This window comes from Mus pahari, chromosome 8 (assembly GCF_900095145.1).
Source record: "Mus pahari chromosome 8, PAHARI_EIJ_v1.1, whole genome shotgun sequence".
Lineage (NCBI taxonomy): Eukaryota > Metazoa > Chordata > Mammalia > Rodentia > Muridae > Mus > Mus pahari.
Genome location: NC_034597.1, coordinates 17,339,701 through 17,356,658, shown reverse-complemented (window position 1 = coordinate 17,356,658; position 16,958 = coordinate 17,339,701). Strand labels below are relative to the sequence as shown.

The window sequence follows — 16,958 nt, the reverse complement described above, 5'->3', positions numbered from 1 at the left end:
CACACACACACACACACACACACACACACACACACGGTTCTCAGACAGGCATGCAGGCAAAATACTCATACACATAAAATAAAAATTAATCTTGAAAAAAACCTTCCCAGATGCGGGGCCTCATTGGTCCCTCCTCCATATGAACATCATTATGCTTGCTGAACAGCATAACAGCCTGATAAAACCCATGAAAGTTTGAGCCCCAGATATTTGCCAACCTGTGACCTTGCCCCCGACCTCTAAGATGCCCCCGAGGCCTCAGACAATCAAGGAAGTGAAGGGCACTGATACCCAAGGACACTCTCAGCTCCTTGAGATTCCTCCGGCCAAGGTGAGGCTGAGCAGGCTGGGAAGGGAGGGGGAGGCAGAGCCAAAGTCAGCTTTTTCCTGGAAGGCTTGGCGAGGTCTGGCCATCTCACCAAGAAGGTAGGACGGTCCTAACTAGCCACCAGGCAATACAAACTTATAATGCTAGGCATTCGGACGCCTGGATTTCCTCCATCTGTAATTCATAAGGTGACAAGGGCAGAAATTTAAGGATGTAGGGCTAAGGACAGCTCATTTCTAAGCCCAAGAACTCAGCAGCTGGATAGACAGATACCTTCGCACACCTAACGGTACCGGAGTGGGAAAGCGCCAGGACACATGATGTCCCACGTCCTCGTGATCTTTAACAGCTGCAGCATTTATTACCCTGATGTCCCTCTCACAGGTGGGAAACCCCGAAAACTGGGAACCCTGCTCAATGTCAAGTCCCCGAGTGCCTCAGAAACCCGCAGCACCCGGAACCCACAGGGCACCTCGCCACAAAGCAGGAAGTGTGACCCCCACACAGTGTGGTTCAGCTAGCCCACACTACTACCTCACCAGCCACCAGACTCACCTGGACATCTCTCTGGACAAGGGACATGTCCACATTTGTGCTCTCATCACGGTTTCCCTGAAAGGAAGAGGGCATAAGGCCAAGCCACTCTTTGGAAGAGCATATACCCTCCCCATCCCCCTCCCCACTCATTTGTCAGTGTTTTGATCACCAGTCCCTCTCACCCCCAACCTTCTCCCCCACACCCCACTTCCAATTCCCTCTCTAATGTCCTGTGGTGAGGAAGGTACCTGAGAGAGAGAGATGAGGAGCCGCTGGAAGTGTCCTGATGTGTCGCTTCGAATGGCTTCCTCCAGAGTATTTTTGAACTCTGAAAAGACAGACACCAGAGTCTATCCTACAGGCCTGTTACCTCAAAAGACACACATAGACAGTAGGGGGCACTGGCATGACAAGGGTCCAGGGGACTCAGGCTGGAGGTGCCAGGTGACCCATGTAACTTTCCAGGCTTCATACAAGCTGTGACTCCAGGGTGACCTGACCTGTGGTCAGACCTGGCCCAAATCCACTCAAGATTTTTCTCAGCCCCTTCCACCCGTAAGCACCTGCCCTGTGTGTAAACAGCAGGCAGGGCTAGGCCTTGGGTCAAAGCTCAGGGAGTTGGGTGTGACAGGAAACAGGGGACAAGAATGGACAAGGGCGAGAGGGTGTGGTCAGGGAGCTTCAGACCTGTTTTGTAGGCCCTGCTTAGCTCCCGGATGTGTTCGTTACTTCTGGAAGCGAAGATCTCAATCAGGCAGGCCTCATCAGTACCGGCCCCCTAGGACAGCAGAGAAAGCAGAGAAAGCACAGGTCTCACGCTGGTGACCGGACTCACTGGCATCAGGAAGGACAGCAGGTGCCGCTCAGCAACAGAGGCCCCTGACACACACACACACACACACACACACACACACACACACACACACACACGTCTCAAAAACCATTTTCCCTCCTAGCCCCAGACAATGAGATGAGGACAAGGACAAGAGTAGGCATCACATGAGGGTCACATGGACCAGGAAACTGAAGGGTGTGTGTGTGTGTGTGTGTGTGTGCGCGCGCGCGCGCGTGTGTGTGCAGTGACTGTGCAATGGCCATGGCGTGCTGGGTCAGGCTGAGGTGCAGATCATCTTCTGTTTCTAAAAGCTCGATCATAACGGATGTAAGAAGGCTAGAGTCCTGAGGGAACCGTCTGGAGATATCTAGGAAAGGAAGGCAGCAGAGAGGAACGGAATGGCTGTGCCCAGGATGGCAGAAGGCAGAGAGTAGGGGCAGAGGCCCTCTGCAGCTTACTGTGTGACCTCAGGCAAAGTGCTTAATTTCTTGTGCCGAGTTTCTTGGCTATAAAGGGACCGTATGTGTACCCACCTCCTAAGGAGTCCTTCATGGGACTAAATGGGCTCATCTGTGAGGAACATCCAGCTGACACGCTGGTGTTTTTATGCTTGCCACTGCCCGAATGCGACCAGTAGCTTATTGGGACTTACAAAGGATGTGCGTGTTGGCACCTTACCTGAAACTACCTGCGTGTCCTGAAAGAACACCCACTGTCTCCATCATGGATATTCCTGTACACAACGGCTATCCAGCACAGCTAGCCCCTTTCCTGTGGTGTTTGAGCATTCCACCAACTTCTCGTGCTGGAGGTGGGTACTAGCCACTGGGCCCAGGCCATTGCCACCCTGCCCCCCACCCCACCCCTTCCCACCCTCTAGACTCTAACAGGCAGCTGGGCTTCAGCCAGTCTCCTTTCCCTTCCAGATCACGCACAAAACTCTCAGTCTCCAGTGGAGGTAGAATCTGTGCCCAGCGTGCCTCTGAGTGAGTAGTTCATGGTGCCTGACTAGAGAGGGGCCCTCTACTCACAGGACACACACAGCCACACGGCTGTAGAGCCCAGACGGGACTTGCTTCATGGTCAAAATCAAACTAGAACTAGGAAGAGAGCGAGCCCAAGCTAAGCTGCGGGATTTGGCCACCGTGTGGAAGTCGGTTCTTCCGGATGTCTGTCTGGGGTGTACACACATCTCTAGATTCAGCATAGGACAGACATGGCAGACAGGAGGTGGGTGACTTCTCTGACTTCCATTGTCTTCATTCTAGCCCCACCTCTTGTCACCCTCACCTGGGACCCTGCCTCTGCCGCTTGGGCCCCTCAGACATGTTGCCGTTATTTATTTATTTATTTATTTATTACCAGGCTGGCCTCGAACTCAGAAATCCACCTGCCTCTATCTCCCAAGTATGTTGCTGTTATTTACTAGTAAGAGTCCTACAACAGCCTGGCACCCCTTCTTATTATCACCAATGCCCTCCACAACCCTAGCCTGGTCACATTTCCTGAGATGGAGACATAGGTATTTCCTGTGAGGAAATGGCACGTTGCCTGCACCTTGGAAAAACTGCCAGTTGCTCTTTCTAAAGCTCACGGGCTGTAGCCAGGAACGCACTGAAGTCAGGCTAGGTAGCAAGTGGTAAGCGGGTAACATATCGCCCAGCCCTCTTCCTCCTGGGCTGTGGCTATGCAGGCTCACACAAGCACAAGGACACACCTTGATAGCTTCCTTTATCTCATAGACATCAAACAGGACCGGGGTCTTCATCAGGGCCAGGATAGTCTTCTCAAAGTTTCCCGACAGTTCTGATTTGAGGTCCTTGATCAAATCCTGATTGGATAAACAAATGAACGCTCGCTTTGAAAATCCACAGACAGAAGACCGCCGGAGATGATAGAGCGGACGGTATCAAGACCAGCCATGGGGAGGACCCCAGAGCACTAGACACAGTCAGCAGTCATGGACCGGAAGCCTTTTCCTCCAAAGCACTTACACCAACTAAACCTCCCAGGATGCCCCGAGAGCAGTGGAGGGGCGAGTGAGGCCAGGCAGGGAAGAAGTGCTGTATCTACAGGCTCATCTTGGTGAACCAACCCTAACTAAGCTCATGGTTCATCCTGGAGATCCAGCCTCATGAGGCCCCAGTCTATGGAAAAGCAGAGGCAGTGGGCCTGGAGCTCGGCTGGTGCAGCCCCTGGAGCTCGCTCTGGGAGAACCAGGCCTCATTGGTCTCCCTGCCTTCCCTCTCTGCACCTCACCTTGCCATAGGCCGTCTTGAAGGATAGGAGGATCTGCTGACGCTGCTTGTTGGACCGGCTCCCCAGGCAGTCGATGATGGCCTGCTCATCCGTTCCTAGGAAACAGGAAGGCACTGTGGTTACGAGGATGCTCAGTGGCCATGGACTCTCCCAGCCTAGGGCCTCCCATTCATTCTCCTGGGCCTCTGACACAGTTCCTCCTCCACCTCCCAGGGGCCAGGCTTGCCTGCCCCTCCTATACAGTGACCTGCACAGGGAACTAGGGGCAGAGGTGGGATTGGAGTCAGTCTGATCTCTTACCAAAGCCCTTCATAGCCTTGCGCAGGACCTCAGCATCTCGCAGGGGGTCAAATCCAGAAGCATCGGTGATGGTACCTCGGTTTCCAAACTACTCAGACAAACAGCCACAGGTAAGACGACCCACCCATGCCGCCCCAAGGTGTAAGACTCTTCTACCTGCTCCTGTCCCCCAAGTACCCCCTTCTCGAAGCACTGAGGTACCCAAAGCAGGAAATCAAAAGCACTGCACACAAATAGCCCCAAGGTTCACGTGTTAATGGCGGTGTCTAGGAGGTAGCGGCTGGAAAGATATTAGGTCACTAGAAGCAGAGCAGGTCCGTGAAGGGGAATATTGGGGCTCGAGCCCCTCTCATTATTTGTCTGCTATGTGGTAGACAGATTTGGTTCACCAAGTGCTTCCTGCCACAATGTTCTGCCCACCACCGGCCCACAGTCACAAAGCCAAGAAGCCATCGATGGGAACTGTGAGCCCTAATCAACCTTCCTCCTTTTTAAGGCGTGCTCCCCTCAGGTGCTCCCCTTGTTGTAGCCTAGTGAGTGGCCTTTCTGGTGGCTAGTACACGCTGGTTATCAACGCAATAAGGGGCACGCTGGAGAACAGACGGGAGCAACAGTGGGCAGCTGCTCAGGGTGGGGAAGAGTGGGCAGCACTGCAGCGGAATGAAAGCAAGGAGGTGATGGACCCTCTAGAATAGTCTAAAACTAGGCAGGCAGCGCATACCACCAGCCCTGCGCTTGGGCAGTTTGGCTGTGTAACCATGACAATGAATTCCAGGCATTGCTAACGCGAACTGAGCTCCAGAATGAGACGAAATAAACCCCAGAGGAGTTGCCAATCTTCCCTACCCAGGGAGGACTCTGAGACTCCTTCACATTCGTCTAGGAAGTCACATAAGGGGCCTACCGGGCATGAGGCCATGGGGCTGGAGGCCTCGGGAGTAATCTCACGGAAGAGCAACCACCAGGGCTGTGCTTCCAGACCTTGTGTGCTTGCCTTAGGTGGGCACACAAGAGAAATTAGAGCTTCTGTGTATGTTGTAGCTGGAGGCCTGAGCCTTCCCTGTTCCTTCAATCCCCCAAGGCCTTGTTGGCTGGGCCAGAGACCCATCTTTGAACGTAGTTTGGACAAGCACTTACCTGGGCTGGCGGCACAGCAGGGGTGACGGTACCAGATCCTGAGTATCCTGGGTAACTTGGCACTGGCTGCTGCCCAGGGGTTGGCATTGGTGACTGCCCAGGGGTTGGCATTGGTGACTGCCCAGGATAGGTCATTGGAGGCTGCCCAGGATAGGCCCCTGGGGGCTGCTGCCCAGGGGGTGGCATAGGCTGGCCTGGCACAGGGGCCCCTGGGTACGCTGGATATGAGGGCATCCCAGGAGGTGGGTTTCCTCCTGGGGGCGGATACATTCCATAAGGAGGGACAGGCTGCTGGGCAGGAGGGGGCTGCCCAAAGCCACCAGGGGGGACTGGAGGATAGCCACCCCCAGGAGCCCCAGGATACAGATTTGGCACGTTGGCTCCTCCAAATGTCCCAGACATGTTGGCTGCCTGCCAAGTACACAAAACAGAGCCTGAGACACATAGGCCCGGAAAGACAAGCACCTTGTTCTGTTTACTCTCCCCTTATGGAGTTCTGCAATGGCTCTAGGCAAGGAGCCTCCTACAGAACCGCCACCCCCTCCCCGACTCCCCCAGCACTATGTATACCTATCAATGGATGCGGGCACCACAGTGCTAAGCTCAGCACACAGTGCTAGGCTCAGCACACAGTGCTAGGCTCAGGATTGCTGCCACCCCACTATGGGACAAGGACAATCTGGCCACAGATGATGGCACACTGGCTCAGTGCAAGCAGGGCCGCTGGGCTCTGACATGCATGGACTCTGCATGCAAACCAGAACTTCTTTCTGTCCCTTCTGCAAGAAGCATGGAAACCTGAAAGAGGAAGCTACTTCTTCCAACCAAGACCCACTAACTAGGTAGAGCTAACCACTCAAAGACCCAGAAAGTACAGGGTTCCTTCTGCGGGCATGAGGTGGCCCTGTCACACCAGTCTGCTAACAGTTAGTCAAGGTGAGGTAGGTGAGGCCCGGCTGGGTTTGCACATGCCCAGAAGGGCCTGAATCCTCACCTCAGCCTCGTATGACAATGAGAAATGGGTCCCGACGTCTTCATCCCTCCCTCCCCATCCCTCACTTCCCCTCTTCAATGACCAAGGCCTGCTCACTGTCCCCAAGGTCATCAGGCCCATAGGCACCTTAAGGACTGACCATCCCTAGACATTTGCATAGTACATTTCTCTATCCTGTCAGATCTTTGTTAGAGGTCTCCTCCTCCTCCTCCTCTTCCTCCTCCTCCTCTTCTTCCTCCTCCTCCTCCTCCTCCTCTTCCTCCTCAACTTTTCCAGACAGGGTTTCTCTGTGTAGCCCTGGCTGTTCTGGAACCTGCTCTGTAGACCAGGCTGCCCTTGAACTCCCAAGTGCTGGGATTAAAGGTGCGCACCACTACCACCTGGCTCAGGGTCCCTTTCCAATCCCCACTTTAAGGTTCTCAGTCTACATTACCGCACCAGCACCTCTGAACCTTTCCTGTATTATTACTTCCCCATCTATCCCTCCCGCCCTGGGCTGGGGCTTGAGCTTATGGCTCACACCCTAGGTAAACACTCTACCACTAACAGCACACCCCATTCTCTGTCGGCTTCGGCTTCTTTCTTTTCTTTTCTACTTTTTTTAGTTTTTCGAGATAGGGTTTCTCTGTATAGCCCTGGCTGTCCTGGAACTCACTCTGTAGACCAGGCTGGCCTCAAACTCAGAAATCCACCTGCCTCTGCCTCCCAAGTGCTGGAATTAAAGGTGTGCGCCACCACTGCCCGGCTCTTTTCTACTTTTTTATTTCGAGACAATGTCTAAATTGTCCAGGCAGGCCTTGAACCTACTTCATAGCCCAAACAGGTCATGAACTTGGGATCCTCCTGCTTCAGTTTTCCAAAAGCTAAGGTCAGAGGCCTATGCTACCAGGACCGTGTATCTACTTTCCTATCTTCTTGCGCTTCTCTCCCTCTCTCAACCACCTCTGCCCTTCCTTTGAAGACCGGGCCTCTCTATGTTGCCCAGGCTGAGTTGGAAGTCTTCAGTCTTCATAGATTCACCTACCAAATGCTAAGCGTTTGCCATGAGGCCCAGAAGTGCCTGCCACTGCTCAGTATTGTCACCTGCTAACTTATGTTATTTCCTGTCTCCTTGACACAGATGCTAAGTGTGCCTGGACTGAGAGTTGAGTGTATGCAGATGCACGTGGAGACAGAAATCCCCCTTTTTTGGCACAACATTTATCCGTGGCCATGGGATCATCATGTAGACTAGACTGCCTAGTCAGCCAGTCCAATGGATCTGCCAGTCTCTGCCTTCCTAGCACTGGGATTACAAGGACAACGCCTGCCGTTGTACACATGGGTCCTGGGAACTGCACTCGGCCTAATGCTGGTGTGGAATGAGCACTTTAGACCTGGGCTCTCTCTCCAGCCCACGGGCTTTGTTTGCTGCACTCACATATTCCCAGCCCCTAGAACCGGGCCTTGGCATACATTTGGGCACCTACTAGTCGAAGTGTTTCCCCTAAACACACATTTGATTTAGGATTATAAGACAGCATCCTTTAAAAAGCAAAATAACAAATAAAAGCATGTACATCCTAACCTACCTGCTACACGGCCACCAAGTCCCAACCAGGACAGCCGTGTATGAGCTCACCCCCACAGCTCTCCACATATAGGCTCACCCCCCTGCAGGCTTTATGCTCAGCTCATGAGAAATTCCCAATAAACTTCCTGCAGGCACCAGCCTAACCCAATCTCCTCTGACCCGAGAGACCATCAGCGCCAAGGATCTCTTCCTCTAAGATAGATGGGTGGGGGGGAGCCAGAGTAGGTGGGTGTTAAGTAGATGACCTCATATTCTAAGTGGCTGCTCAGCATTCTATGCTCACAGAAACAGGCATGAGGTCTCCCTGAGAACTTGGGGTAAGCATCCTTGATTCCTATAGCCCTGCAGCTACTGGCCCAGGGATACCTTGGCAGGGGCCTGACTCACCATGCCTGAGAGGTAGTCCTGGTTGAACTGCCCCGCATAGTTGGCCACGTTATCCAGCCCGATAGGGGGCATGCTGGGAGGAGGGTAGCCAGCACCTCCCCAGGGACCGCCACCTGAAAGCAACACCAAGCCCTTAGCTCTGTATCCCTGGCCCAGTGAGGGCAGAAAAGAGGGCTACGGAGGGGCTGCTGTGATAACCAAGGAAGAGCAGCATCAAGCCAACGTTATAAAGACCCAGAGAGACTGGAACAAAAGGGGCAGGGAAAGCAGAGGAAGAAGGCAGATCCAACCCCAGTGGGGATGCAGGCATGCTTTGTCCTCACAAAGCCAGCATCACTGAGTGAGAGAACAGATCCATCCTTAGGCTCTGTGCTGAGCTGAGCATGTGACAGCCATGAACTCCAGGAATGCTAAGGATTCTCAGATGGAGAGAAATGAAGCCACATCAGAGGGCAGGGACACTGTAGAGGACAGTGTCAAGGAGCCCTTTGGGAGACCGCATGGCTGGCTGTGTGTCCTGGGACAAGGCTCTGAACCACTCTCATTCATGTCTGCTGAAGTCTGAGCTCCAGCTGCTGAGGTAAGGGCTGAGGAGTCGACACGTGATGTCACGGTTGGCAGTTTTTGCTGGAGAGGGGTCTGAGGTCACTGCTGCCAGATCAGAGAAAGGTCTAGTTTGGCTAGATGTGCCCTGTGACTGTGGTCAGGGTACTTCCCTGGTCCATTTGCTAGTTTCTGCTGGATTCCCTCAGTGGTAACTATCTTTGCAGTGCAGTGGCCCCTGTCCCCTTACCCAGAAGCCCTCACAGTTCCCTTACTACTGTGGAAACCAAATGTTTTCAGGAAACATTTCAGGGTAGGGTGGGGCAGGCGAGTCTTCAGAAGGAAGATGAGCTGAGTCGCTGTCCCAGTTGGGTGGTCTCACCCCATCACCAGGGGATCCTGGAAGCCACAGGAAAGGGAATACAGAAAAGGACAGTGACCTTTGACATTGGCCTTAGTAGGAGAGACCCTGATGCTGCAAAATCCAAAATCATACTACTTGAAACAGGGTGGGTGTGTTAGTAGCAACACTTTGGAGGATACTCCTGTAGGTTGTGACTCCCTGTCTTGTCCCCTGAGGACAGCCAGGGAAGGGAAAGAGCCTTGAAGCTAGTTTGCCAAAGAGAAAGAATCTCAGAGTAGAGCAGGCCTCCCCAGGCCTCTCCAGCCCCAAGTCTGCAGAATGGGTGGTCCCCCCCTGGGTCCTCTTACCTGGTGCAGCTGGAGGGTAGCCACCGGCAGGTGGGGGGTAGCCTGGATAGCTCATGGCTAGAGCTGGAGAAGAAGAGAGAGTGCATTCAGATCATGTGGAGGGTGCTGTGGAGCAGGCCTGCTGAGAACCAAGGCCAGGCCCCTACAGAAGGGATTAGCTTCCCCTGCCCCAGCCCACACCTCCCAGGGGGGTCCACAGCTTTGTCAGGCCCACCCTAAGCCTTTACAGCTGCTCCCCCCCCAGACCTGGTTTCTGTTTCCACCAACAAGAGTTCAAAGTGTCTGGGGTCTGGTCTGCTCTCTGACAGCATATTCTAGGTAGAGCATGGCCCAAGACTCAATCTAATGGTCCTTATCACCATCCTTCCCACGACAAGGAAGGACCCTGTTTCTCTGCATCCTATCTACAACCCTCAAGCTCGCCACAACCAACACACACACACACACCCACACACACACACACACACACACACCCGCCCGCCTGCTGGGTCAGACCCAAGCTGCAAGCATAGACGGGCTGTCACAATCTTATATAGCAGGTCTGTGTCTCTCCTGGGCATTCCACTAACATAAAATAACCTGATTATTGTGGGAGTCATCATTCTTGGAAACAAGAGATGCCCTCAGAAGGGCCTGGCATGTACCAACCAAAGCCTGAGGAAAGTGAGAGTTACGTGGAAAACGAGGCCGCAAGGGATAGAACGAGCCCAGGGAAGCAGACAGAACACCTGCTCTCCTTGCCCACTGTATACACATCTCCAGCAGCGTCCCATGTCAATTAAAATGCCCCAGAGGAACAAAGGTCAGCCACTGCCTGCAACCTGCCTGCTCTTGCCACACAGCAGCGACTGCTGCTGCAATAAGCACAGAGGTGCAGGCCAAGGCCATGACGAGAAATGCAGGGGCTCAGCAGCCATACCCTCAGGCTCCAGGAGAGCCACTCTGCTTCTCACAGGGGCATTATTTATGCTAGGGGACTGTGAAAACGCCAAGGGCTCCACCTTTGTTTGGTTCCTATTCTGAACAAGTTCCCAGGTCATGGTACTGGATCTGGGGTCCCCATTTTAATAACTACTGTCTAGACAGTATCCATCTAAAATATTCTAGTTGCCAATTGTGTCTACCCTGAAGAAATGCGGTTGCTGTCCTTGCGAAGCTGCAGAATTTCCTTAAGGTACCACTGGTCCCACAGAGGGAACCTGAGTTTTACCTCACTTTTTGGCCCCTAAGAGAGGACAGTGGACAATACGAAATGGCCTTGGAGGGATGGAATATGGTAGCCTACAGACCCTCACCCTTTACACGGCTGGTTTTTCAGGACCCCTATGTATGTGTAGGTCCTAACATGTATGTCCACTCTTGACTGCCTGTAACTCCAGCTCCAGGGGGATCCTGACACCCTTTGGCCTCCAAGGGCACCCGTGCACACATGACACACACACACACACACACAATCTTTTTTTGTTTTTAAAGAAAGAAGGCAGAAACATGCAAACTAAGAGGTATGGGGGTATACACATGCACAGACCACCCTTGGCACTGTACACAAGTTACTGGATAACACCAGTTACCTCTGGAAGGAAAACAGGCTGGACAGACAAGATGTGTTCCATGTACAGACAAGATGTGTCCATGACTGCCTAGTAAAAGCAACTTTAAGAAAAGGTCCAATTCATTCAGGCAAGCACTTCTAACCACACACGAAGCCACCCCTTTCCATCCCACACAGCCTTGGTGTACCTTCCACAATAAAAATAACACACACAGGGCTCATTCAGCACCAACAGCCGGGACACTGGAGGATGGCCCTCCCTCCTGGGAGAGCTGCAGCGGAGTTCCCTGGCTAAAGTAGCAACCAGCTCCTGGAAAGAGCCCCGCCAAGGCCACTCCACTGCGGATTCCTCCCGCAGTGACCTTGGGTCCTCTTCCTCCCACTGGACTTAGCTTCCAGCCTCACCCTCTCGTTCATTTTTGTACCAACTTCCATCTGGACTTGTTGGAATCTGTTCCCTCTTCTCTTTCCCTCTTGAGGCCTGTCAGGACCCAAAGCACAGGGTAGCCCAGAGATCCCAGGGCAGGAGGGTCGCTTCCCGCTCCATTGCATGGGAACTTGGTTCTCTGGGTGATAGAGCCATTATAGGGACTCCTGTGAAATCTCTCTTGTGGGTGGGTCTGCCAGTTTTCTGTCCCTCCTCAGTCTCTGGCTATGGTGACTCACTGTGACCCTCTTAGCTCTCTCAGCTGTTCCGTAACCACCGATTTGGTGTGCACAGCATTATGTTCTTCCAAGTAACTGATAGGAATCACAAGTGTCCCTTTCATAATATGAACACCTGTTTAAGACAGTGTGATATTTTAGAAGGCTGTAGAGAGTCAGGAGGCGAGGCAGGCTGAAGGCAGTAGTAAGCCAATAGGGCTAGCCCTTAGAAGGCTAGCTCCATGAAGGTCCTGGTCCTGCTTTTCCACTCCCTAGTGCACAGGGATGTGAAGAGCCTCTGCTTCGCACGCCAATCCTGCCATGCCTCCTCCATCATGGCAGCCTACACATCCCCTCTCTTACATTCTGTCAGATGTTGTACTCACTGGAACCCAGAAATAATTAACCCACATGTGCAATACTCTGCAGCTAACCACCTACAACTCCCAGGGCAACAATCACCGGCTGAGCAGCAAGGCCTTCGGGCTCGCCTCAGCTCCCAAGGGGGCAGACTGAGAACATCTGCAGACCTCACCCTTCTCATTGCTCGCACTCCGTGACAAATGGGACAATGCGGTGGGCTAGTGTCCAATAGACCCGCTTGCTACCTTCCACCTGACCAAAGCCGCCTTCTACTTTATCCTTCAACAGAGAAGAAAAGTACATGGGTGAGTGCTACTTCCCAAGGCTAATGTGATTCGGACAGCCAGGCATATCTGTCCCATATGCTTCCTTCTGGCATTCAAACATGGGACCTCATGGAGAGTCCACCTGCATAGGTCAGACATCTGGCTCTAATTCTGATAACCCTGCCTCGAGAGAACTTCTAGCTTCTGGCTCTGACTCTCTCAGGAACACTATAGCACAAAGGTCACCCTTCCTTCCTCACTGGGACCATGTAAATGCAGCCGTGCATACTCAAACAGCTGTGGCCCTCTCCCACTTATAAGACAACCATATGTGTCTTAGGGTTTCTATTGCTGTAATAAAAACATGACCAAAAGCAACTTGGGAAGGAAAGGGGTTTATTTCGGCTTACACTTATGTATCACTATTCATCATCGAAGAAGTCAGGACAGGAACTCAAGCAGGGCAGGCCCCTGGAGGCAGGAGCTGACGCAGAGGCCCCAAAACCACCATCCCAGGAATGGTACCACCCACAATGGGCTAAGCCTTCCCACACTAATCACTGATTAAGAAAATGTGTCACAGGCTTGCCTACAGCCCAGTCTTATGGAGGCATTTTCCAAATCGAACTTCCCTCCTCTCTCATGATTCTAGCTTGTGTCAAGCTGAAGTAAAATTACCCAGGACACTGTGCTTCCATAAAAGTCCTTTGTAGAGAATGTTAAAACCCAGACTGCTGGGCCTTGATGAGTGTGGGACTGCTCCTTCATCCAAGAGCACCATGCGTAGACCCGCATCCTGTAGAACTAAGCCTCAGGGTATCCTGTCAATACAGAACCCACCTGGGGGGCTTCTTTTGGAGTACGAGAGGGGCTTGTATTGCCAGGGGCTCTGGGGAGTCTCTGGGGTTCAACAATAAAGGCACAGAGACACCTGCATAGTATTAAGACAGCTGGCCCGTTTGCTGGGGCAGTCTCTTCGGGGTCGTGTGAATAAGCTGAGTTTGCTGCAGATCTCCATCTCTTCCTACTAGGGTGGGAAGCACAAGGTTTTAGATGGAGAGGGTGGGGGACGGCTGAGTCTGGGAAGGGGAATTCCATTCTTTTTCCTCTTGTTCTATCTATCTCTAGATTTTTGCCTATATAGTAGTAACCCTTGAAATTTAAGGTTTACTGGTTTTAGAGAACAAGCCTGTTGGGGTAATTAACCCCACATGTGTTCTATCAACTGGCTATAAAAATTTATGACCCTGGCCGGGTGTGGTGGCACAGACCTTTAATCCCAGCACTCCGGAGGCAGAGGCAGGTGGATTTCTGAGTTCGAGGCCAGCTTGGTCTACAAAGTGAGTTCCAGGACAGCCAGGGCTATACAGAGAAACCCTGTCTCGAAAAACAAAAAAAAAAAAAAAAAAAAAAAAAGTTTGTGACCCGGTATTCTCAATTGTATCTGTACTGAGCACTTTTTGTTTGTTTTTTTGTTTGTTTGAGACAGTTTCTCTCTGTAGCCAGCCCTGTCTGTCCTGGACCTTTGTAGGCCAGGGTAACCTCTGCCTCCCAAGGCTGGGACTAAAGGCATATGGCACCACACCCCGCCTAGTTCCTATTTTCTTGTTGTTTTTGTTGTTGTTGTTTTTGAGACAGGGTTTCTCTGTATAGCCCTGGCTGTCCTGGAACTCACTTTGTAGACCAGGCTGGCCTCGAACTCAGAAATCCGCCTGCCTCTGCCTCCCGAGTGCTGGGATTAAAGGCGTGCGCCACCACGCCCGGCTTTCTTAATTGTTAATTGCTTAATAGCTATGAGGGCATCAGCTCGGTGCCCGGCAGGATACGTAAATATTTGGCACTTCCTCACCTGCCCAGGAGAGGATTCTCTGCAATTATGATATTAATAAGCAAGCTGCCATTCCGGATGCTGATTGGCTCAGAGTGAGTAAACTGTAGACCTCTCCCACTATGCTAATAGCCTTTTTGTACAGAAAGGATTGTGGCTTTTGAGAAGAGCTGGCTGCAGGCGCTGGGGAAGAATGAGCTGGCCTTTCTGCAAAGGGATGGAAACCAGGAGGAACAAGGTGGTTGGCTGAGGTACCAGGCCTGAAGTACAGATCCAAAAGGAGCCTGGCAAAGAGAACATAAACCTCACCTGGCTCCACACCAGGGCCCGAAGCCCCTTGGCACTCAAGCAGACAATCAGGCCTTACATGTTTTCTTGGGAGGGTCTACCACTCTGCTTTCCCCAGCTGAGAGCCACTTGCTCTCACCCAACACATAAATAAACAGTTCAAATCACACAGCACTGACAGCCCTTACTGACACACATATATATATTTTTTTTCCCTAAGTAAATGAAAGAAAGCAAGACATGGTGCTGAACCCTGTAATTTCAACTGCTCAGGCAGCTGAGGCAGGAGGATGGAGGGATCCCTTATGGACAAGGATTTGAGGCCAGCCTATGCAAAATAACAAGAGCTTGTTTCAAAACAAAAACACCCACCCCACAAAACTACACAGTGGCTGAACACATTCCTAAAAGATAGATCTGATATAGTGATAGAGACAAAATAATAGGAAAGAGACCGGAGAAGGTCCCTTACCAGAAGGTACGCAGAGGTGACAGTACATGGAGAGGAACCTGTTACGAATGGAAACAGGCCGCACAGCTATGAGAATGTCCATGCCCAGAAGAGAGATCCGACGACTACTGTGGGGAAGGCTAAATGGTACAACACCTTAGGAAGAGAATTTTTTGCACTTTTTTGCAAAACTAGACATATTTTGTGAAACTAGCAAGCAGCATGATCTTGGTATTGGGCCAAGTAAGATTAAAAACTTATAGGATTGTCACTGTAACAAAATGCCAGAGATAAACAACTTAGAAGGAAGAAAGGTTCATTTTAAGACAGGGTTTCAGAAGTTTCAATAGAGAGAGAGAGGTGGAGAGGAAGAAAAGGGAGGGTTAGAATGGCAATACACTCCTCAAGAGCACCCCCAACAAAGACCCCACACACTTCCTACAAAAAGCCTTTTGAGGTTGTAGCTCAGATCCCAATGTAGCAGTGTTACCCACAACTGCCCACTGGCAGATGAATGGATACACTGCAATCCAAGCTCCAGAAAATTAAACATTACTGGACATCAAGCCAGCAATGAGCAGAGGGGCTGCAGCTGGTCCTGCGCTTGCTGCTTCTGACTCAGTGAGGCCCTGGGCTTGATCCCTAGCCCCGCACAAACTGAGATGCTGGAGCATGCAAATAATCCCACCACTTGGCAAAAGTCGGGATGTTGTGGGAGGAGGACCATGATTTCAAGGCCAACCTGGGCTGAACAGGAAGATGCTGTCTCAAAAAAGACACGATTCTATAAATTTTACTTTGAAAATACAAAATATAAGCAATCCATAGAAACTCAAAGCAGACAGACAGGACACTATCCCCTCTCCCAGTCTGGGGTAGCAGTCAGAAAAGCTGCTCTCTTCCCAAGCAGGGCTGAGTTCCTACACGGGTAACCATTTGTCTGATGGCCCCAGGAGGCTCTGTCACCAGTGACCTGCTTTAAGACCCTCCTTCCAAGGACAGGAGAAATGGTACAGGGGACAGGTTTTGAACTGGAGGTTCCTGGAACTTTTAGTGCCTTAACTCACAGAACTTCCTTCCCTCTCCAGGAAGATGGGGCTGCTGGCTTGAGGGAAGAGGGCAGTCGGACACGCCCAGTCCCTACATAGGCACACTCAGTCATCAGAGCTGGCCTTGCACACTGCATACGCAGCAGTGGCTTGCAGTTTCACGAAATGACTCATATGATCGAGGCTCTGATGAGCAGTGGTTGGCATGCAGACTATCTATAAGCAGAATAGGACAACAGATGCTCAACCCCCAGCTTCAGCAAAGGAGTGTTTCAGGGAGCTGAAGGGATGGATGGCTCAGCAGTCAAGAGCACCAACTGCTCTTCCAGAGGCCCTGGGTTCAATTCCCAGCACCTACATGGTAACTTACAACTGTCTATAAGTAACTCCAGTTCCAGGGCTTCTGACACCTCACACAGACAGGCAAAACACCAATGTACACAAGACAAAAATAAATGATGTATTAAAAGAACTAAAGTTAAAAGAATAAAAAACATTGCTTCAAGGCCAATATCTCCATTCATCTAGACCAGCAGTTCTCAACCTGTGGGTCATGACCCTTGGGTCATTTCATATTAATGAAAATACATCCCAAATATCAGATGTTTAGGTTATGATTCATAACAGTAGCAAAATTATAGTGATGAAGTAGCAACAAAAATGATTTTATAGTTAGGAGATCACTACAACATGAGGAACTGTGTCAAAGGGTTGCGGCATTAGGAAGAGTGAGGGCCACTGCTCTAGGCCTATCCACTGCCCTGCTTGTTTGTTTAAGAAAGCTCGCCGGACGTGGTGGCGCACGCCTTTAATCCTAGCGCTCGGGAGGCAGAGGCAGGTGGATTTCTGAGTTCAAGGCCAGCCTGGTCTACAAAGTGAGTTCCAGGACAGCCAGGGCTATACAGAGAAACC

At 51.6% G+C, this 16,958-nt stretch overlaps 1 protein-coding gene across 1 annotated transcript in view; it reads right to left on the bottom strand.

The window, feature by feature from the left end:
* Anxa11 (annexin A11) overlaps positions 1–16,958 on the bottom strand; it is a 43,531-nt gene that overhangs the window by 8,025 nt on the left and 18,548 nt on the right. Inside the window, exons 2-10 of the mRNA XM_021202942.2 lie at positions 9,605–9,667; positions 8,351–8,463; positions 5,397–5,807; positions 4,260–4,347; positions 3,960–4,054; positions 3,418–3,531; positions 1,553–1,643; positions 1,114–1,193; positions 884–940 (exon numbers count right to left, since the gene is read on the bottom strand). Of these exons, the coding sequence (XP_021058601.1) occupies positions 884–940; positions 1,114–1,193; positions 1,553–1,643; positions 3,418–3,531; positions 3,960–4,054; positions 4,260–4,347; positions 5,397–5,807; positions 8,351–8,463; positions 9,605–9,659 (1,104 nt within the window). The 5' untranslated portion in view covers positions 9,660–9,667. The remainder of the gene's footprint in view (positions 1–883; positions 941–1,113; positions 1,194–1,552; positions 1,644–3,417; positions 3,532–3,959; positions 4,055–4,259; positions 4,348–5,396; positions 5,808–8,350; positions 8,464–9,604; positions 9,668–16,958) is intronic.